At 40.7% G+C, this 24081-nt stretch overlaps 1 protein-coding gene across 2 annotated transcripts in view; it reads right to left on the minus strand.

Moving 5' to 3' along the window:
- Positions 1–12403: 12403 nt before the first annotated feature.
- The window catches only part of GALK2 (galactokinase 2), a 50198-nt gene continuing 38520 nt past the window's right edge, over positions 12404–24081 (minus strand). For both annotated transcript variants that reach the window (XM_009330942.1, XM_009330943.1), the window contains exons 9-10: positions 19688–19889; positions 12404–12880 (exon numbers count right to left, since the gene is read on the minus strand). In XM_009330942.1, coding sequence (XP_009329217.1) covers positions 12673–12880; positions 19688–19889 — 410 coding nt within the window. In that variant the 3' untranslated portion in view covers positions 12404–12672. The remainder of the gene's footprint in view (positions 12881–19687; positions 19890–24081) is intronic.

The raw sequence follows: 24081 nt of genomic DNA on the forward strand, positions 1-24081 counted from the left end.
TCCTTCTCTGATCATCTGGCACCGTCTTTGATGGCAGTAGCTTTTCTTTAGCCTCACCTTGTCGGTTACCAATCCTTTTCCGCTCTGTCCGCTTTCTTCTTTCCAGGGAGAACACTACTGCACAGCAGGAGAGCACCACAAGGATTTGAGATCACTCCTGGTTTTAATAAGCAATATAACTTCTGCCCTCAGTACCCCGTCAGAGGAGCTCTTCATCTTCTCTGTTCCTCGTGTGAGAGCGTTTCCTCCTCAGAGGTACCCTGCACCGGTGACATCTACATTTGATACTTCTATTGATCAGCCTTTCAGGCCCTTGTCCGCCTGCTTGCTGCTGCACCTTTCCATGGAAGTATTTTTTCGTGCCTGTCACTCCTGCGTGCAGTGGGAGATTTTCGTATAGCACACGGGTGTTATTCCCAGATAGCGTGTCTCTGAACACCACGTTGTGAACAAAGTTAGATTATAACTCAGTTCGAGTCAGGACGTTACTTTATCTGTTTTCTTTCCTAAATTCACATCATAGGGCTAAAGTGTTTCTACACTTGTTGGTTTTCAGAAAGTCCTGAGCTATGTCTGAAAAACCTGAAAAGCCTTTTCAGTGATGTCTTCATTTGGTTTTATTGCTGAGACATGTGACTAGACACATCTCTGCAGAAGGGAATGACCACTTAAATGATGGGCCGTGGAAAGGATTGCTATGAGGCAATCAAAATTATTTTCTTCATGGGTGATTAGACCTGCTCCAGGAAGAGTTTACTGCAACAAGGATGTGGCCAAAGAATTGTTCCACCTCGCACCTCTGCGGTTGCAGCTACCTGGAGCTGCATTCATGCTTTTCTGAAGCTCTGTGCTTGAATACCACACCTCGTTTGCACTCCTTGAATCATTGCTTTGGTAAGAGAACTCTCGGACACACTTAGAAATTATTATTGAGTTTCTGGAGGGGAGTACTGCCTCCTCAGTTACAGTGTAAAAAAGGACAAGTAAAAAAAGGGAAGAGTACTTTCCATTAACTACAGTTTTCATATATGTTGCCCAAATATATGTTCACTGTCACAGATCTTTCTTTCTTTTTCTACAAGTCTCTTCTAAATGCTTCTGAAACTGTGAAGAACTGGGTATCCCTATGACTGTGCACACAGCAGGGCTTGAAAAAGGTGGATGACGCTACATAATCTGTGTGTACTGCTAGGGTGATAAGAAAAGTCATGAGATGCAGGCTCCTGGAGTAGATGTCTGGCCATGAACCATCATACCTCAGTATGAAGTAACTTTTCTTCCCATTTGTATTCTAACATCTTTCTAAGAATTCAGATTAACTGATCTGGAAGTGCTTGGTACCTCCTTCCCCCTTTGGCTAATTTTCAGCAGTCTGGAACATTATTCTCACACGTATTCTTCTTGTGAGTATATAAATTGCTTTGAAGCCCTATGGGATAATTGTTATTGCTGGAAAATGTTTTTTGAATGGTGTTTGTCTGCCAGCATCAGAACTTGAGGAGGTTATTTCATCTTGGCTTTCATTTCAGTTCTATTTTAGCAGTTCTTTGTCTTCAACTCCATCATCTTCTCTGTGCACTGAGCTGCTGTGTTCAAAGACATTTTTTTGAAATAAAATTCTTCACTTTGTGGTTCTTATTCGATGATGTTATTTCTCATTTTAGGAGCTTTTGTATTTCTTTAAGGCAAATGAGGCATGTTAGTGGTTATTTGTAATTCTTTTTTGTTCAGTGGATTTCCTGTTATGCAAAAATGTAAAGCTTTTCTCGCTGTTCTTCCAAACTTTTGTTTTCCTGTCTTGATAGTTTTGTACATCTGTGTCTGCTTTATAACCTGTGGCTAAGATGTACTTGCCCAGTTGAGATCTGGCTTTGTCTTCATGGATGCCTGACAACTTAGGGTAAAACTGCAAGTTAGAACTCTCTTGCTTGTTTGTCTCAAGACCCTCAAGAAGTGAACAACTTTCTTTTTCTTTAACAGCTTTTCTGAATGGACATGAGGGTACCGAAGAGCTATCTAAAAAATTCAGCGTGTCCTGCTTACGTACTCCATTTGCCCAGTAATCATTTTACTGAGTTGTTGCTGTAAAATCTACTTTGTAGAACATAAGGCTTGCACTTGGACAACATATGCGCAGATGTGTGCGCTGCATGAGGTGTGGTGTTTCTATACGGCGCACAGGCAAAATCCCATCAGCCTGCTTCCTCTTCAAACTGCGTGAAGTTGCGTGCTCACGTGCCCGCGTTTTACAGCTTATTTTTCACGTCAGTAGGCAGGCGGGGTGGGGACGGGCGGGCAGAAGGATGTCGGTCTTGTAAGACTGGATATTTACTCTCTACTTTCTCCCATCCTGGGAATCTAGGATTATTAATAGTAGTCTTTTAAAAACATCTGAGATAGGCAGAGCTAAGGATCTGTGTTTTAGGGCTAGTATTAGTAATAGGTTGTCTAGTTTCCATACTGATCGACAGATCAGTATGTTCCCAATAATGTAGTTTATTCTTTTGAGGTCCAGAAAGTGGATTAAATAACCTTCTTAGCAGCATTTTTCCTTAACGGACTCACTATCTGTAGTGAAATCTCTTTGCGTAGCATTTTGTCTGGAAAAAATTGTGGGAAATGTACTAAAGGGAGATTTGGTTTAACATTTCACCGCAAGTGCGACGTGTATCCTACAGTACCAAGAAAACGCTACGTGACGGAAAGGGATGTCAGAAAAGTAGGAAGACATCAATATTTATATATTGCCAGTAAGTGAAACTGTATGATCTTTATATTTTTGTTAGCAGAGGGTATAATTTGCAAAGATCTACTTGAAGATAGGAAGTATATGGCAGATGAAGAAATAAGTGAAGATTGTGAACATACAAGTGATACACCAAAGGAATCCAAAACCATAACAGAGGTTTGCTTTACATACTTCTGATATTAAAAGGAGCGTACTGTGGGTAGCTCACTAACAAAAGCCATGTTTCTGTTAATATTTATGAACTATGCTACTAAAATACTCTACAGAGCAGAGTTGTCTACATAGTGGCAATTTCAGAATATAGAGGATTATGGAGAGAAAACAACAGTACATGTTTCTCCATGTAATTGGAGAAAATAAACTGAAAAACAAGGGGATTTTTCTCTACTGATTTGCAGTTGCAGTCATTTTAGGTGTGATTTGTTTTAACAAAAAAAGTAGACAAAAAAAGTCAGACGTAAATGTAATCTTTAAGTTTGTTGTATAGATTATAAGTGGTTTTGAATAGTGCTGCATTCGTGTTGGACTTTCCCTTTTATAACCTGTATTTGCGCTGGGTTCTTTTTCAGTGTTTTATATGATTTTTTTTTTCAACACTCTACCATATTTTGATGCTTTCAATGTTCACAAAAGGAAAACGCTTTAGCCTTAGATAAAAATTAATCAGTCAGATTAAGGTAACAACATGATTGTAGTAAACTGCAGTTTAAAATGGGATTCGCTAGGTTCTTTCTTGAGAAAAACTCTAATTTATCACACCCCTTGGTTTTTTGGTTTTGGTTTTTTTTTTTAGTTACTGTGCATAAAATACCGCATTGATTTTAAAATAACTCAAGCTTGCTTGCAGGTGTTTATATTCCATGCCAAGTGCTTGGTCTTATGCCTATTGTAGCCTGCAGTTTTCCTGCTTGAAATGGAGAACAGTCTCCCATAACGTTAGATCATTGCCATCAGTCTTTGTCAGAAATTCTGATCCCTCCTTGTACTGGTATCACCATTGTGTAGTACAGTACTTTGTTTTGGTGAAAAAAATCTTAGTTAAAAAAAAAAAACTTCTCAGCATAAATCTTTTTTTAATATGTATGTAGAAGTTCCTAGTCTGTTCTGTTGTTATTCTCAGACAGTTAGTTTGATAATTTCCTGTACTGACGCTTCTCCCATTTTTACAGTCCTCTTGTATCGGTTCAGATCCAGAATGCAAGCGTGTGCTCTTCTGACTTCGGTGGCCAAAGTCCTTTGGTCTCCTGCTGTCTTAAGACACATGAAATAGATAACGCTGCGTCGTGTTCCTTGACTTGCAACACTAATCGTACTGAAGCTTACAACCAACCATATCCGTTTTGACTCCCAACCTGTATGGTGTTTAAAAACCTTTCTTCAAAACTTTTTGCCAAGATGGTTTAAACCAGCTGGGGCAGGGAGGAGAAGAATGCATTACTAAAATCTCACCCATTTATTTTGTTTCCTTTTTCTGCTAGGATCCACAATAGCTGGGACAGTTTTCTCTTTTCTAGACTGAGGCAGACCACAGTAATGCAGACAATCTCAGCAAGTGGTTTGCCTAAAAGAGAGAAGCTTAGAAATACAGAAAAAACATTTGATTGGTCTTTCATCTTGTTGTCCCTTAACCTAACGCATGATTTAAAATGTCCTAAGTAAGGCTGCGCTTCAGCTTGGTTACTTCGTTTTACTTCTGTTCGATTTTTGGGGAATAAGGCTGAATGAGAAACGTAGGTCAAACCTCACAAAATGTAATGAAGCTCCTATCGTATCTGGCTTCCGGCTTTATATATTGACTTGGTTCTCTTATGGCCCTGAACTATACCTTTTGGATCCAAACATCTATAAATCTTGAGGAAGTTTAGAGTATTTTCTGAATTTGGACATATTTCTGTCTGGCACGTACCTTTCCGAATGCAGAGAGGATTTATCTGTTGTGTAGTACAGATACTCGGAGCCCTTTGTGTTTATATCTCAAACAAAGGGGTTTCAGAAGCAAAGGTTTTCTAATTAATTCTGTTCTTTTCCTGACCTACATAAAATTGTTCTAACTAGATGGTTTTTGGAGGATTTACTGAAGACTTACTTGAGTTCCCCTGAAACGTTTTCTGATGGGAATTCTTGGAATTTTGATCTTCTGTATATTGAAGTGTTTGCACACAACACATTAAAGAAAAACTAGTTTGCCACCGCTTTTCAGTGTATTCAGCATAGGGAAGTCACAGCTTGCCGATAAAGAATGCCGTCAATCTCAGCAGCTTTTGTTACGACAGGGCAACTATTATTCAGTGTATTTAGGTGTCAGATTCTGTGTTCCAGAAGTTTAAATTAACTTCACTGGCTTCAACAAATTTTGCAACATCATATAGAGGAGTGGAGAAAACTCCCTTTTTTTCCCCCCAACTTTCAGTGTGGTATTTTTATATTGGTCATATTGTTTTTATGAACTTTACAAGGAAAAATTGTAAAACTTAGGCTGACTGATGGGATAAAAAGAAAATTTTAGACTTCTTGTGAAACCGATTTATGTTTTTCTCAGCAGATTTTAGGTGACTGTTCACATTATGAGCAGAATTCTGTCTAAAAATAAGTTGTGTCCATTTCTTTATGGGTTTATTGAAAACAGAAATTTCCACACCATTCTCCCTTTAATGTGACCACAATGGGCAGTCCTAATTTGTCCATTTATATAAAAAGAATAAATTAGCAAATTAGCCACCATAAACTGTTAGTATATCCACTTTTGCTGACATGTTTATTGTAATTTGCAATATGCATGATGTTGATTTTCAAAAATGTTCCGTTTTCTGAGAGTATGAATTATAAATTCATGAATCACAGAAGGCAAGACTGTAATAAAAATTAAAAGTTGGAAACACTACATAGCACTCATCTATGTCACCCTCAAAAAAACAGGATGTTGAAATTTTTCATAGTTTGATTAAAAGCCTAAAACCTTCTATTCATTTTACAGCTGAAACAGAGGAAGACGGGTGGTTTTTCATGCCTTTATGTATGAGCAAAAGGCAGCTAATGAACACGTCGGGAAATGTCCGGAAAAAACCTAAAAATGGACAAATGTGTACATTTCGGTGCACCACTCGGAACATTACACAGCGTAGAATCTCATAAAATAAACACACAACTTTGTCTAAAGACTTAAAGTATTTTTAATGTTTTGTGTTAATGGTATGTATTTCATAGGAAGGGAACTCCTCTCCAAGAAACACATCTAGGAATTGAAGATGGCCCCTAATGAACAGACAAAGGAAGTAAAAAAGGAGAAGCCTTTGCAGCCATAAAAGTAGAGTGCAAAATATCATCCCTCTTACAAAATATTTCCTGAAAATAGGCTTGTGGAACACAAAAGTCAATTCTGGAAACTCTAGAACTATGAAAGCAAGGCCAATAGTCGGCACTTTCAAAAATAAATAAAACCATCAGGCAACAACTGCATGCTAATTGCATTTAAGAAATAAGAGACCACCTACGTAGAAATAAAATAAATCTCATTAGCGGAGCTAAAGCAGATAGTTGAGATTCAGACTCTGTTAGCCCAACCCCTTAGGCTCGCTTGAACGAGCTCACAAAGTCTCTGCCATTTTCTTAGTGACGGAAGAGAAGTAGAAAATGTGCGCCAACATCTCAATGCCCCGAAGTCAGGTGTGCTGTAGCAGTTGACGTGCGTTTCTTGGCATCGTTGTGCCCCCCCTTTCGGAGGATCCGACCAGATTGTTCTTGCGGAATGAGCACAGCTAAGACGGGGAGAAAGAAGGTCAGCAAGAGCAGGTTGTGCGCAAGAGGCTGCTGGTTTAGTATAATGCTAAGAAGTCCCACAAATCATGACCTTTTTTTCTGTCGATAGAATTTTATTCGTTTAACCATTTAATTTGTTTTACCCAAAATCAGCTTTGTGGCGGCAAAACCCTGAAATCTCATAATCAAGAAAGTTAAACATGTTATGAATTTCAGACAAGACAATAAATTTTGGAGTTTTTCAACGTCAGCGGGAGGCCTGTAAGTCCTCGTAAGTCTCTTGAAGCAGCTTACGCTAGCCGTCCTATTCCCTCTAGAGGAAGCATTGAAAATCATTTGCGATAGTGTCCCCCTCCCTCCCCATTGGCCATCATCAGGTTATAGATCTGCAGAAAGAAAAGCTGTCCGGGCCTCCTCTCGCTCTCTCAAATGGTCTTCTGAAAAGAAAAAAAGGAAAAAAGAAGAAAAAAAAGAATCAAGGTTTTTGAAAGCTCATCATCTGTTCTGCTGCTGATACAGTTGGACTTGCTGTAGAAAGAATTGCACAGGAATTTCACTGGATATGTTCTTAGGGTCAAGGCCTGACCATAGCTAACTTGAAAAACAGCGCAATAGGCATTTTTTCGTTGATCTTTAACCCTTTGTCCCCAAATCTTTCCATTCATAGTTAGTATTTGGCTCCGATTAAGTTTATGATTCAACTGCGGAGCTTTAACTTAATCTGACAGAAGTTCTGTAAATCCTTGCTAGACTCTTTTGGTTCTGATTTTAGCTCCTGTTTTCTGTTAGGCTTTTTAATTCAGCTATGAAAGTTAGAACTTTATGTTTCTAACATAAAATTAGGTTCAGACCTTCATAAAAAAATTATTATTTGTGCAGCTGCTATTGTTGCTTAAAAGTGGCTCACTGAATTCTTCCTCGAGGATAGGGTCTTCTTGTCTTAATTCTTCTCTCGACAGAAGCCTGGACAGGAAGGAGACAGTTACAAGAAAGGATGTTCACTGGGAGAAAGCCAGTAGAAAAGTCTTCAGCCTTTAATCAGAACAATTTAATTCTGTTGATAATTGATCAATAGAAACAGAACTAAAAAATCCCGCTCGAACAGCTTAGCCAACAAAAAAATATGTATTTGTCACACGAGGGACAGATAAGAAACCAGAAAAAGTAGAACAACATGAATAAAACCCTCCTTTATATGGAATTTGGCAAAAAATAAGGCCTTTAATAATAATCCTCAGGAACTGCTGTACGAGTTTCATACAAACCTGCTTCGGTGTCCCTTGAAAAATTAATTTGGATTTTAAAAAAAGGAAACAAACCCACACATCTGGCTTGATCATTGGCTAATAGAACGTATTTTTATTCCCATCCCAAATCACACACAGCTTGGCTGGAAAGAAGACAGCTGCTTGGGCACTAGTGTGTTTCGGTTTGAAGTACATCTAATCTTTATTGAGTTATTTGAGCCTCGTGTGCCAAGTGCAGAAAGGCATGCTTTTGTGGGGAGAGGACTTTTTTTTTTTCCCCCTTCTAGCATTAATGTGTAATTTTGGCCAACAAAGTAGTGCTTAGGAGACAACAGCAATTCTCAAAATGCATTAGACTTAAAATCCAAGAAATATACCAAATGCTTTTGTATAAATCCTCCTCCAGTTGGTTGCTTCTGCAGGAACGACTGCAGAAATCAAATGGAAATCAATCTCAAACATTTTATTGGTCAATTAATTCTGAAAGCTCCTTAGTGTCTTCTCATCTGACTAGCTTCAACATTTTTTACTCCTCTGCAGGTTTTCCATGCGTAAGTCTTACGCGTATGATGAATTTGGCATGAGGGCCTTAATTACATGTGAGATTTTGGGCACGTCAGTTTTATGTGCAAACTCTCGCTACGTGTTACCCTGCCGAGCGAAGCGTTCGCCAGGGAGTATGGGCTGGGGTAAACCCACGTTCTGCTGAACTCGGCGACCAAATCTGCAGAGACTTCAGGGGCTCCAGAAAACCTTCATCTGCAGGTTTTACTGGTAAAACAATAGTAGCTGACCTGAGGGGGAAAAAAAATCTGCCCAGAAAACAGCAGTTCCCAACATATCAATTACAGCTTGGTCCTACTACCTTTGAGTGCTGCAGTCCCACGGAAGTAGGAGAGATTACAGAGGGGGTCAGGGACTACCCGCCGGCAGCACCGTGGCAGATTCTGTCTCCTAGTAAACCCGGTGCTGTTATCGGAGGCTGTGATGTGGCATCTCACGGAATCTCGTAGTTAATGACTTTTGATACAAGTCCAAAAGCAGAGGGCAGAGTATAAGAGATAAGATCCAGAACAGGGTTAATCTTTTGTCTCTGTTGTATGGGATATTGAAGCTCAGAAGAGCGTTCAGTGAAAAAGCTGGCTAAACTAGAACAGCTGAGGTAGGACAGATGCGACAGCAATAATGCTTGGCAGCGCTTCCTCTGCCAATCCTGTGTACGCCGGGAAAATCTGTCAAAGGCGGCTGTATCACAGGGCGTAATTTCCAGTCACAGTTTTACATTCCCCGTCGTACTCCTTTCTGCATTGTGAACTAGTCTCTTATCAATACCTAGCCTTCCATCTCAAAATTAGCATTTAAAATGTCATTTAATATGCGGCGCGGTTCACGGGTTTCGTGACGTTAGGCCTTACCAGTCTGCTTTTCGTGCTGCTGTTACTTTGCAGCGTAAGTCCTTTTCTAGAGTTCATTCTGCTTGATGAAGCATATAATGGCAAGAATCGGAAAGCAGTACTTCAGTCCTGCCCATAACAGCTACGATTTGCAAAGCATCTTTTTTTAGAACAGGATAGCTCTTGTGAACGTTGTTCTGGGTGTATCTTTGTTTAACTGTATCTGACTGGGATTTAGCACACAAATAAACTTGGTCGTTAGCTGGAAATACAAATCTTTCACTCGACTGAAACCGTAGCGCAGCAGTTGCTCCAGCGTATCAAGATGTTATTAGAGAGACACGTGGACTGGGAGAGGAATTTCGGAAGGATTATACTGAGTAAGTACACAGCGGTTACTAAAATAAAAGCTGGCATTCAGATCATATTAACTAGAAACCGATATTCCCAAAGACGTTATGTAAGTCATTACTATGTATTAGGTTGCCATACATACATGTCTGTGTGTGTACGCGTGCTGTGCCCGAGAGAGCAAGTGTCAAATACACAGTCACGGTCCCTTCCCATCCAGTGAATGGTAAAATTACTCTCGTTCTATTTCGGAGCACGAGCGTGTTCCTGCGTACGAGATACACAGCCAGCAAATGCAGTGATGGAGACGTACGTGTCAACGGGATTAAGATAATACGGAGTATTAATATGGCACCAGGCAACGTTGCTGCGCTTAGATGGCCAACAGCGTCTCCATTCCAAATCCTTTTTGGAAAGGTTTAGAACCCATTTACTGCAGAGTGAGACTGAACTCCTGATTGAATGAATTACAGTCAGACAGCGTAATGAGAGAAAAGCACGCTCCACTGATAATCATAGCTCGTGCCAACAGGACGCATCACCTCTGCACGTATTCTGACATTCAATTTTCGTAGTTTTCCAAAAATACGTATATGTGCGTGTGCATATACCGATTAGCATTATTTTAGCTACAGAAGAGATTTTGAAAACATAGTCAGAAAAAGCTTTTAAAAATACAGATCTGGGAAGACTTGCTTAGGAAATACGCTTAGGAGTTGCTGCTTTAGACACAGAAATTTTCATCCAACCCAAAATCTTCTTGCTTTATTATTAGAAAGACTATCGTCCTTGCTGCTCACCTTACACGTTGTTGGTGTATCATTCTCATGCTCCGATTATCGAGGTTTTTTACCATTATGTAGAAAAATGTCTTCAAAGGCTTAGAAAGCAAACCCCAAACCCCCAAACGCAGATTAATTCAATGTTTTTTGTTTAAAAAGAAACATTTACTTCCTGTTGGTAGTCAGTAAATGAAAATGCCCGAGTGCCATTTTTATGTATATAGCTTGAATACCGTAGGCCTTTCGATGAACGTTATGTCCCGATTTTATGTGCAGATTTCAGCAAAAGTACGGGAAAGACATTGAAGCAATAAAGAAGGAAAGGAAAGAATTAATCAGGAGTTTAGAACGTTCGGTTTTATTCTCTTATACTGTGCCAGGTTTCTGTTTTCCTTTTCTTTTTTTATGAGAATATCATTTACAAGATTCATTGACAGAAAAATTTTGAAATGTACTGCGGGCCGCGTGTTTTGGGAAGATTCCATGACTTTGTGTGTCATGCTCAACTTAAAAAGAAGAAGAATAAAAAAAAAACCCCAAACCTAACATATCTTTGTTCTGCTCGTACACTGATTAGTGCCTCCATGAATCCAGCCGAACTAAAGTTCAATGCAAATACATTAATGCAAGGATTGGTATGTACTGTCTTGCACTCCGTTTTTATGACAGGATAATAAATAAGGACTCGCTGAATTAAGCTGAGGATTATATTTAATAAGGCAGTTGGTAACAAAGCCACGGCATTATTTTCTGTAAAATCTCCAAGGGTATCGCAGAGATTCTTGAAGATACTGACCCACTGCTGTTTGATTTTTGGAGTCTTAATGTTTACAGGTGTAGCTGAACGTACAGCGTATCTGCTGCACGTTACAAACTGGTTACAAGAGCCTCAGTTTCCGCAGAGAGTAACGGTGACTGTTTTGAGATTAAACCTTTCTAGAATTCTGCCTCTTGTTCGCAGCCGTCTGCCTTACCCCTTGCTTTCCCCTTCTCAAGTGCATCCTTTTAACTGTCCTCCCTCCAAATCCCGTCTTTTCATCTCTCCCCGTCGTGCCAGACCCCGCCCTTTTCCTCTCTTGAGTACTTGATTTGCTTGATCTACAGCACTCTCTGTTCCGCTTTTCCTGGTTGTCAGAAAACAGAAATCTTCTCTAGTGATACTATTACCGTTACACATCCCCTCTGAGGTTCCTGAAAAGATCTGGCAGTTTGCGTTGGCTGTCGTTCATCCGCTTGTTCAAATTTGGCAGAGTCCTCTCACAGAATTAGTAGCCTCTAAGAATTTGGGTTTGGCCTGAACGAGCATGGGTAACGTACAGAGGAGCTCTCTGAGAGGTCTCTAATTTGATGCAGACTTCTGGACCTTAACTTGTGCTCAGCATCACAAAAACGTGCACAGGGACAAATCTTGCTTTGTCTTTTAAGGCTGCAAGGGTTACGGCACAAGCAAAACTTCTCTTGAGTTTTCACTGTAGGTATCAGAGAAGCGGAAGCTTGCGTGCTGCAAGAGAGGGCTCAGGAACCTGATATTCCACGTGGAAGCAGGGTTAGGACACCTTTGGGGTATCTTGATGTGCAGGCACCTCTTTCTGCAATCACAACCACTCCTCCTGCTGAGGAGACGGGTTGTGGATGCTGTACTTCCAACGCACCGCAGTTACAACCTTGAGACTCTCAGGAGTGTAGAGTGGGAGCCAGATAGGAGCTTGTCGACAACGTGTCAATGACATTTACTCTCGGTCTTACCTATTTGCTTTTGCTTAGTACAACTGAGTGAATTATCTCCTGAATTATTCCGCGTAGATTTTCACCGCTTTTTTACACGGTCAGTGGGTTACACTTAATCCTTTGTAATGGGTTCGCGTAAAAATGCAAATGCTCTACCTTGTAGAAGCCCAGCTGGCATTCAGCAACTAGGATATGGGGTTTGGATAACTCAAACCCAAACTTTGCTTCATTATTTGTTCACTCACCGCGGGGAGTATGTTGTCATATCGTACAGCTCACAGATAGCATTCGTTTTTGTTGAACCTTTCACAAGAAGTCACCCTTGCGCAAGGATACGTCAGAAACATAGCTAGAAGGAACGTTTTCCTGACAGTAAACGGAAAAGAAGAGAGATCCACTGTAACGAAGTATCATCTTTATTTCAATTTCAGTCTTCCTTGTCAATAGGTTTTGTAAATCAAAGTTTACACTAAAAGATATTTATAGTATATAAAAAAAAAGATTTTTTCAGAGAGTCGTCTTTCAATCGCTTCTTCAGAAATACATTTTGATAATAGCAACTGCTCATTACAGTAACAACCAGCAAAGGCCTTCATTTACTGTGGCATGGGAAGTACTGCCAGTTCTAAACGCCCTACATAGTTTCTTTAAAATTTTTACGTTCTTTAGGCCTCGACAAAAACCAAAGCTCCTCTTCCAGGTTTGGTGGCAAACAGGCTATTCTTCTCCAGCGCTAACCTTTGGACGTCGGTTTGGTAATAAGCTTTTCTTACGTTCTTTAGGAAAGTATTCAGTTTGTCAGTAGGCACCATTGACACAGTGCAGCCACCCCATCCAGCTCCAGTCAGACGTGACCCGATGGCCCCAAATTGCCTGAAACAAAATAACAGAAAAAAAATCATGTAAAATAAACCAAAAAGGGGTAATTTGTCATATACAAAATTCCTACGGAAGACCAGTGGATACTTTACTCAAAACACATCTGTGTCATCTGATTTTTTCTGAGGTTCACTCGGTTGTATGCGACATTACAATAGCAATTTGTAGTTACCGCTTTGGACCAAAAAAATGCTGACGCTTTAAACTGCAATATAGCGATTTCTGTCAATCCCAAAAGTCACCCTCTTTTATAATGCTTCAGCATCAGCTGTTTTAAGGATCAGAGCACAGCTGAGATGAAGAAAGCAGGAGAAGAAAGGAATTGTGTTAGCAACATTCATAAGACACCAGAAGTGAAAACAGAAAATACATGACAAAAATAACAAAAGAGGGTTCATAAACTAATTGCACAGGATGTAGGCATGCAAGCCATTTTCTAATGTGGCAAAGACAAATAGCTCTATTCTTCCAGGACAGATCTAAAACATGCTGAAGATTCACAGGCTTCTGCGGGACTGCTGAGTGTGCCAGGCAAGAAAAGGAGAGTTCAGAAACCCTTAAAAAGCCGTACAGAGTCGTTGCACTCCAACATCTGCCTATGCTGAATGGACAGAGTGAGGTACCTCTCTTCAGAGGAACCTTGTGAACTTAACGGATTTACAGCAGTAGAGGTGAAGTAAGAATTTAGTCCCGAAAGAAAAAAATGCTCTTAATAAGGAGGGTGACTAGAAAGAACAATGACAAATAAATGACATCCAAAATGCAAACCATTCCCAGCCTCAAGATACTGGCCTGCTAGAGATGTCCTACAGCAAATCCCACGCTATTACTCTGCAAGATTCAGACGCCATCTTGTTAGGATTTAGTAGAGTTATTTTCATTCGCTTGCTTACCTGTGTTCCTGATCTTTACTTAGAGTCAGAAAAAGTAGGAAAATACCATGTAATAAATTTATTTGGGGCTTTTCTAACCTACTCAGAAGAGGACGATTCAGAAAACTCATTTGAAATCTTGTTCTCATGAGAGATCTAATTTGCTTTGCAAACAAATACTTTTGCTATGTTTCCAATACCCATGCACGGAGAGATTTACCAGTCCTAGAATGTGTTGGAGGGAGCGATGGCATCACGCGAATAACGTACTGGAAAATGACAGCTCATTCTCAGTAGGCTGTGGTAATTTTTCGTGTGTGCATTTTATGTTAAATGAATCTGGTGTACTGCTGGGTTAGCAGAGGTTTAGGTCGTATTTCAAGCAAGTACTTACATGTGTGTTTGAGTTTAAACATGCTCACATCGCCTCTTGAACAGAAACACTTTCTTCAGTGTGTCTGTGTGGTGCCACCCTTCATATTGACTCAATTTTATGTTCATTCTTTATTTCCTGTCGGTGTTTTATTTTATTATTATTTTTCCTGTAAGCCAGTCATTCTCTGATGCAATTTTTGTCGTTTCCGGTCCATGGAGCAACCTCCTAAAATGAGCAGGACCCAGTCCAGTCTCAATTGCAATCAATAGGGAAATTCCCATCGACTTCGTAAGGCCCAATCCACTTTTCAAAGTCGGCTGAATCAACTGTCTGCACTCGTTTGGTCTGTTACCTCAGTCAGAACTTCGTATTTCAGATGGTGTCTGGCTTTTATTTTGGTAGGCAACTGAAATCCCTTCAGAATTGTTCTGAACCTTTTACTGATTTCATAATTCTCTGTGGTCATGCTCATGCCTCATTTTTACTGAGTCATTTTAAAATACTTAGTTGAAATAAAGCATAATGTAGACAGAAAATATGCCTGTTTCAGAGCTGAAGTCACCGTGTTTCAAAATACTGTGGCTAACAGTTTCAAATGTGGTGATATGATGAGACGCTTCGGGCTTACTGCTGAGGAACTTGGCGTTTTGATGGGCAGTGCTGTAACGCCTGAGAACTAGGTACCCAGTATTACAAGAATTCAGAAGTGAGCACCTAATTCTGCATCTACTGGAGATGCGGTGCGTGGGAGGAATCTAGGTCAAACACGAGAAAGTTAACTTTGGAACAGGTCTGAAACGATCTTTTTTGAGTTTTACTAAGCGAGACTCCTCTGGTAAAGTGGGACCCATAGCCAGACACTCTCTCCATGTGCGCTGGGATCTAAATCATGCGTTTCTGAAGAGGAGTATGAGCAGACAGTAATCTTGGGGATGGAGCGCTCGCCCACGCCGTGGGTGACGTGGATGTAACGTGTGGGAAAGTCCCCCACGCGCCGCCTGGGCTATGCCGCAGCCGTGAGGGACAAGTAATGGAGGGAGAGACGGAGCACACAAGAAAGATAACGTATCTGCAGTCCGGTGTTGGGGGCACTCAGCTCCCAGTCCCGGGTTCTGGCCTTTGCTTCTTGAAGAGTTTACATATCTTGTTCCAGTATTCACGGGATAAAAAGAGAATTGTCTTACGAGGAAAGGGGGGTGGGGGTAAATGAGGGGAAAAACATGAGTACTGCAGCAAAGGAAGGAAGAATAAAAATGGAAGTCCCACAGTTTGGTGTGTGGAAGCGATAGGTGAGACATTGCAGTGCCTCATTTTAAAAACAGTTGTGCTGTAAGAGGTGAAAAAATCCGAGCAATACTGTTAATTCCAAATACTCAAAATTATGAACCAGCTATTCAGAAAGCACGGGGTTAACATGATGAGATTTAAATACACAAATGGGGGGATGGGTATTATTCTGTTTTGTAGCTTAGTGTGCATTTGAATAGCATCTTTAAGCCTTTCTGGCTCTGAAAGAGCTGCAAACTTCTTTTTGTAGTGTTTTTTTTGTTTGTTTTGTTGAATTTTCAAGTTGTGCCGTGACTCCAGGCTTTGCAGCTTTAAGAAAATCATCAGTGATAAGAGTCTTGATAAAATGCAGAGTTGTCTCAGCTACCATAACGCAGCTGGATGTAATGTAAAAACTGTGCCTTTTAAAAGTGATCAGAGAGGATTCAGCTATCTTCAACTGTAAGGGGCACGGCTGGCAACACTAAAATTATCAGGATTTATACCACTAAAAGATGGAGAGTAAGGGAATGAAAGTAAGTTGTTTGCAACGCTCAAGGATTCCGAGAGATTTTCAAAAGTACCTCACAAATTCAGAAGCTCAGATCCAATTTTTCGTTCCTTAATTGTTTAGTAAATCTTCCGTGCTACTTACTTTAAAAGGCTAACAGGTAAAACAGCTACGAACAGCATGAGATAGGTTAGAGAAAGTACAAGTCTTCTGTCTTTGCAAAAAGAAGAAAAAAACAACTGACCAACTAGTGGTTACAGTTTTCAGCACTACAAACCACAGCAAGTATGGATCCCTTTCTTTCTTGGCAGAGGTTGTACAGTGAAACATAAAGATCTAGGCAAAACAGAAAACATCTGGATATGCAGATTATTCTTCGCAGTTTTAAACCTTGTAAGGAGAGAGCAGCAGTAGACTCGGGCAATTCTGTGGAATGTATTTTTGGAAAGGCTTTTTAAAGTTACAGGGCAGCTGTATATCATTGTAAGTAAAGAATGTAACTTATGTAGTTCCCGGCCACTTCTATAATGGCATCAGCCAACTTTTCCTAGAGTGACTAGTGATTTTATGTCGCTTAGTTTTTTAATGCACAACTTGAGAAAAGTTAAGGCTCTTTTTCCAATAGTTTCCAAAAATTAGATGCTGGCTTAAGCTGCATTCACCTAGAATAGCTATACACTTCTAGAAATCTAATCGCAGAGTCAGAAAAACATTAAAGAATATCAAACTTCTAAAGAAGAAAGATGTATTTCTTGGGAAATACTCTTGATGGGACAAGACTGTAAAGAATAATGAACAAATAATTTGTTTCTGTGCAATGAATGTAATAAAAAAAACCCAGATTAAATAATTTTAATATACCAGTTGGAAATCGTTTCACACGAATGACACTCCAGTGTGGCGCTTAGCTGTGGTCATCGTATTAGCTGTGGGCTTTTCTGCTGGTAAGTTAGAAATCTGATGTAACATGGGCACACACATCACTTTTTTCCTTCACTATTTATATTTTGGTCCCTGGAACTGAAACGCTCTGATCAATTTTAATTTAATTTAGTAAAACCCTAACGGCGTATTCCTTTCCTTTTGGGTTCTGTGGCTGTGTCCGCGCTACCGCCTGCAAGTCGGTGTCACGATACCCAAGCTAGCTCAGAGAGCAGCAGCTGTCTAGCTGTGAAAGCACAGAGCTCAGCATAAATGAGAAACAGAGAATTTCCATCCCCATGCTGAGCTTCGTGCTGCAATAGACTGTTGCGAGCATCCGTGCCAGCTTATTTAAATGTAGCACAGGTAACTCCATGCTGTAGTGCAGATCTTGCCAGTTTATATCTACTTGCTTTCCCCTGCTTGGAGCAGGAGAGTTTTCTCCCAGCGTTTCTGAGAACGGGCCCTATCGGTATGATTCAAGCTGGAGACCCAAAGTGAAGACACTTCAAATGGCTAGTCACTTTTGCGAAGCTCAGTCATCGGGTGCTACTGACTGAAGCATCAACACTGGGTAGTTACTGTACCTAAAAATAATGCAGATGTGAAGTTTTAAGGCTTTTCCTCCATCAGTGGTGTCACAGAACAGGCAGTGCTGATACCTTGCACTGGAGCAAGGCTTTGTAGCCCAAGATTTTTGGTAATTCAGTAGAGCGTAGTTTTTTGTCTTCGGATGACTCTGGAGACAGTTCTCCCTTCTCGCGCACAGATCAGCGGTTCCCTTTGAGTAGCTGCGACAACCGTGGTGGAATCGCCTCGCTAACTGAGTGACTGTCGTAGCTTATTCTGTTATGTGATCATTACGTGATACAATAAACTGAACATAGTCTGTGAGTTACGTACTGGATTGGCTCCCACGAGAAGGAACAAAAATTGTATTGCTAAATTACTATCAGACTGTCCAATGGCTATCAGGGCTTCTCTGTGTTTTATCACAAAACGGCATGTGTATCCCATATGCAAAATAATCTGTGAACGTCTAAAAGTCTTCTGTTCAGTTTTTAAGTTTGTAGTTTTCTGGCTCAGGGGCCATTCCATCTTGTCTGCAAAAGAAATCAGACTAACCTAAATAATCATCTGTATCATACTCTACCAATAAATGGGTATCACAACTTACAAAATCTGCACGAGAACAGAAGTAGGAAAGCATGTGGCAAATTGCGTGTTTGTAAAATTTGTATTTTCATTAAAAGCCAGACTAATTTCTTAGTTTAAAAAAAAAAGCCAGTTGCTGGTAAAGAAATATTTTTGTAACTTTCATTTTTAGGTGGTAAGGTATTCTTTTTTTTTTAGCTTCAAATTGGAACAGTTTCTGTTTTCTTCAAGACTGAAAGATACAGAGAGAGGATGGGATACTTCTTGTATTTGCTTCTAAAAGACAGTGAAACAACATTTCTCGACCTCAGCCCTGCAAACACTTATGGCACCCGACATTCCCCTTCTGGCAGGACAGTAACGCTCTGGCTTAGGGCAGAGTCTCCCAAACCAAGCACACCCTTCTCCAAGGAGAAGCATGAGCCACAACAGATGAGCAGAAGTACGGAGGTGGTACCACCAGCAGCCGTGATGACGTAAATGAGGGAAGTAGCTGGGAGAAGGTGGCTGGGGCAGAGGCGGGGATGGAGCGGTGGTGGGAAAGCTCGGGTGGGCAGCTGTTTATTCCCCCAAGCCGCTGTTAAAATGATCACCAACCACTGAATTCTTTCTATAGGCACTGAATTTAGATCAAAGCTAGCATAAGATGTCTGTCCCGTGATTAAACGTACCAGAAAAATGGAAATTAAGAGGAACTGAAATGTGTACATCCTTTCACACTGGTCCTGTGGTACGGATGAAATACTACGTAGAATGAGTACTAAGCATTCGTTTTTACTTTCTGTATGAACACATGGTTATACCAGATCTCATCACCCACTGTAGCAGAGTTACAAAAATAACAGCCTGCTACACGCAACAACCTGTGACTTCCAGCTTGCTTCATGCCATTTCTCAAACACGGTTTATTCTGGCTAGAGGATATGAAACTGGGGAGGAACAGAGGGAGAAGAGAAGGGACAAAATGACATTCAGGGAATGTGTTTTGGAGTTGCGAAGGCTTGTTCTATTGCGGCCAAACTGAGTTAGGGAACCCAGCTAAAAGAATGAGGCTGGGGCAGCGATGGAGACTGAATAATGTGGGGAAAACTCAGACATACAATGCAGAGAGCAGAAGGAGAGCATTAGCCGTTACAACAGTTAACACACTCATCTTTTAAATGGTGAGATGCTGTCCAACCTCTCTGATAGCCTAGACAACATATTTTTTAAGTTGGAAAAAATGCAATAACATTTCACAATATACCATTATGATTCCAATGCAACCTAAGAATCTAGAACAGCTTGCTTATGCCCCGGAATTCCCATGGCGGCAGTTCTGAAATGGTTAAGAAATACACAAAATGTATCAGAGTTCAAACAGAACAACTAAGATGATATTTTAAGAAAACCAGTTATGACTTCTTCTACAACTTAAAAAAAGAATAGCCAACAGTCTAACGTAACACTTGTGATGATGAGTCAGTCCAAAAGCAAAGTCTGTAATAAAGCCATAAACTGCAGCTTTCATCTGAAAGTATTACACAGATGTCAGTAGGGAAACAATTGACCATGTAATGTCCCTGCAGGAGATTAATTTTGTAATAAGAGACAAGAATACTTTCATTTTAAAATTGCAATAGCCAACAATGTCGTATTTTCTCATCAATTCAAACAATATTCTCAACAGGCGATTACTCTTCCTTGTGGTCAAAACTTACAGGCAGATGTCTACCAGCCGATCCAGTTCAGGACAGCTGCATTCATACATTTCCCTGCAGCTGATATAGCTCTGGTTCATTAATTCTCCCAGCAGCTGGATCGCATTGGCAGGTGCTTCGCTGCATATCTTCTTAAATTCCAGCACTCTGGCAGCTTCACTATACACGTGCTTTGCACGCTGGTATAACTTAAAGGTGGAAACTAAACAAAATGAAAATATTAAGTACTACAGTTATCCATTAATATTCACTCAAAAGGAACATACAAAAACATAGTAGAATTATATTTTTTTAGTGATTTGTATTTTATATTAGAACGCTAGGCTAAAAGTCTTCTGCAAAAGCTCACCTACATCTTCTTTAAAAGCTCTAATAAAAGAGTATTTAGAGTTCATCAAAATACAACGTAAGCTTTTTTTTCACATTGATAACTTCATGCACATGCTCTGGTTCTTTGCTGCGTCACTGAACAGACCCAGTCTCTCCTTCTACTTTGCAGAGGCAAGCCACAAGTTCAAGAGCTAGCAGTGACATGCATTAGGGCATTAATGTAAAGCTTTCAGGTTCCCAAACGCCAGCAAAACTGAGTCATGAGAACGCCAGAAAGGTACCCAGAGCCCTGCAGGCAGCCGTCGGCCAGCACCTGCTGGTCCAGGGCGTTGTGTGTGACTGCTCTGGGCCAAATCTGCATCAATGAGGTAACTGTGCAGATGGACCTTTTCTTGAAAAAAAAAAACCAAAAAACCACCAAAAATCCACCACCAAACCACAAAAAAACACCAACCGCTTTTTTTTCTTTTGAAACTGAGGTTAACAAAAATGCTATTATCCAGATTTCCTGGTGTGTAGGTAACGAAGCCCTCTCAAATATTTTCACTGATGCAGGCTCACCCTGACCGTAAATAATGCCAGATTAAAGGCACAGTGAAGAGCACAGGTGCTTTGAGTTTGGTTTTCAGGGTTTATTTTTGGTGTGTGTTACCAGCCAGAGTGTCAGTGCTGCCTGTGTGGACGTGAAGAGATGTCAAGCCCAGACAGGTACTGCTTAGTGTTGACCTACTAAGATCAAAGGCTAATGCAAGGATTTTGGCTAAAATTTTTCTATTGTGCCATGAAAAAGCAGTTCCTCTGGAAAGGGTGGGGGGTGTGCCTAAACCTGCGTGGCCGTCGGGGTACAGACCTCCACCAAGCCTGAACAATGGGGCATAAAAAGGAAGGGGACGGCTGTGGTTAAAGGCTCCTCAAGCTACGCCTATTTACAGGAGGGTTTGGTTTGCAACTAATATCCAAGAATTGATCTGCTTTTCCCAAGCTCGTGTTGTAGTTCATTGTTTTTCTCTCCCAATATAGTTCTGTTTGCTTTAATACCATGGCTGCTATTGAGGAAGTATTGTTCACCAGAAGCATGCATGACATAATTTATGATTACATTGGTTTACTTGAGCTGTTTGGGTGGTAAATATTAGATAAGTGGACTTTATTCTCTATGTGGAGCACCCACTGCAGTATGTTTCCTTATTTCATCACAACTCAAGCACGCTCTTGTTAAGAGCACCTCAGAACATCCCTCATTTTCTTTCTACGTGGAAATTTCTCCTTTAAAGCAAGGTCTCTCCCCTCATTTCAGCTTCTGGTCTCTCTTGCTTTCTAAAATGGCTGATGAAACACTCAAATAGAGGTAAAAGGAGAAGAGAGACAAGCCCTGTATTCAAAACAGAACACGCTATCTGACCCAGACACAGGGAGTTCCTGCTTGGCTGTTCCGTGAAGACAGCCAAGTTCTGGAACCACTTCTGATGATTTCAGCAATCTACACTTGCAAGTATATGTAGAAATCTTCCTTGAAGGACTGGAAATAAAATTGCGTCCAGTATTAAGTCTCTCATATGTATACTCCAGATTGCAACCCTTACAGACTAAAACTTCATCAGCATCTGTATAATCCCTTTTTATTTCTCCAGACTAAGTGTAAATCACAACTGTAAATGCTGCAAATACAGTGCTGAGAGAGAGACAAGTAGTCTAAAATGATAGAGAAACAGTGAACATAGCAGCGTTCTGCTACTGGTGATACTGCTTCTGGTGATATTTATTTTGTAATTCAATACAGCCTGCTACTGAGAAACCCTGTGTTGCTGTCTCTTGAACAGGCCTTCTGAATGCATTTCAAACTAGGACAGAAATGAGAAAAATGAGTGCCCCCCAGAAACATAATCTTGGGAGTATCACACAGGAAGAGCATGTTTTGGTTTCCCATTTAGAGGTGTGTTTTACCCCACTGGATTTTGTTGCTGCCGGAGTTACTTGCACTGTGTTTTGCAGAGCGATGCTTCAGTATTTTTGAATGTTGAAGAAAGGCAGCTTGGCCTGTTTTTAAGGATGGTTTCTCTTTAAATATTCTTTTTCTTATAAGCCATTGTTTTAGAGCAAGGAGATTTCTAAATGTGCATTCATTTAGGGAATATCTAAAGTTGCGTGAGAGATTGCCATAGCTCACACTCTCTTGTAAATCACCATTGAACAGTAGTAACCTAAAGAATGAACTGAAAACACGTCTGGTTTCAATTGTAAGGCAACAGACTTGCCAAAGGCTGTGATTGATTCGGAGACCACCCTTTGGTAGAGCAATGCTCTACTGGCCAGATTACCTTAAAAATCTCTGGGGTTGTGTTGTGCTCGTCATCTTATGAACTGGCACCCAGAATGGGTGCTCCGGCTACTGGCCGCCAGCCAAAAGATCTGAGCTGTGTCCTTGACAGCATTCCCTCCCAGGAGAGTCACTCAGCGTAGGGGAGAATTTGCTACCTTGACACTGGCTTTTTCTCTCCATGCGAAAGCAATCCTTTCAGGCAGTTCTCAAGTGAGAAAGGGCGGCTGTACGTTATTTTCAGACTCCTTTATGGACATCTACTGAATTAGTATCGGTTAAAGGCTGGTGCCATTATGTTAGCTATCGGTTGGTTATGGGCAGTGTTTTATTTCAGAAAACGACGTTTGTGTTTAAAAATTTTTTTTACAGTTTGCTTTTCCTCTCTGGCAGCGTACTGTTCAGGTAAAATTATCTTCAGGACAGCAACCGCCTCTGTACTCTTTAAGTCCTATTCTAAAATAATGAAATGATTCACATATTTTTGGCTTTCGACATCAAATGCCTCTTGTAATAGAGAAACCGTCTTGTATCTCTTCTGTTTGGATGGGCAGTCCAACTAACCATCTCTATATAATAAAAGATAGCAGAGCACACGTGATATTTCCAAAAATTACCTCTATATTGGAATCTCCTTGCTACCTCACAGCCTGTATATTAGCTCCACATAAATAAAATGTGAATTACTAGGACATGCCAAAGAGCTATGGAGGCTGTGATTTTAGGAAAGCGCAGGAACTGGTCAGAATCTGCGTGCTTCATGTGGCCACATTTTTTACAATTAAAAAGGACTGATTTCCTAAGCCATACTCTGTCACGGTTAAAAGAAACAAAACTAAAGTGTGCATGACTGATTAGTTTATATGTGAGCTAGGGGCGGAGCGCTCTGAAAGAGGAAAGACTGAAGCCCTCAAAGGAAACCTTCCAGTGCTGCACGGGACTGGGTTATATGGTCTCGTCCTCTGTGGTGCTCGAAGGAGAGCAAAAAAGCAGGGTTTAGGGAACTAATGCCAGATTCTTAAGAGCATGCGGATCCTTAAATCTATTATAGTGTATGGAAATTAGGTACTTAATCTGACTGAAAATGTAAATATACTTTCCTAATCCAGTAAACTATATATTCCTGGTTTCTCCCACTTAAATCTATTTCCAAATTAAGGGTACAGGTACCCTCAGCTCCATCTTCTGTCAGTGAAAAGGGCAGGTTAGGGAACCGTTTATCCCACCCCGAGACCCGGATTGCCCTGTGATACCCGTTTCTCTGGTGACTCGAGAGGAACCTAAAACCTCTGGTGCATTGAAACTAGCTGGCTGCCACGCTGAAGTAAGAGCAATTGTCTAGGGCATGTCTAAAGTAATGCTTCTTCCATGAGGGGATCTGTGCAATATCCAGTTCGGGTGCTCTGCTTGTTTAAAATGACACAGCGCCATTCGGACTGATGGAGATTTGTATCGGCTGAGGATCTAGTCTCTGAGCAGAATCATGCGCTCAAAAACTGTTCTTTGGAATTCACTACACGTTTCCTCTCTGCCATGTTGTACGTAGCTCACTGCCACGCAGGAATGAACTCTTTGATTGTAGACCTAGACACACCCGCACAATCAGAATCTCAGGGTCTCTTTTGTCCCTTTCTGAAAAGACGGTATGGAGGTTGTGATTTATTTTGTACGGTATCAGCTGCACACAGAAAAAGTTTCTTGTGGACTCAAGTGAGGGCGAGCGATACCTTTTATGGATTGAAACAGA

The sequence above is a fragment of the Pygoscelis adeliae genome, unplaced genomic scaffold (genome assembly GCF_000699105.1).
Source record: "Pygoscelis adeliae isolate BGI_AS28 unplaced genomic scaffold, ASM69910v1 Scaffold318, whole genome shotgun sequence".
Lineage (NCBI taxonomy): Eukaryota > Metazoa > Chordata > Aves > Sphenisciformes > Spheniscidae > Pygoscelis > Pygoscelis adeliae.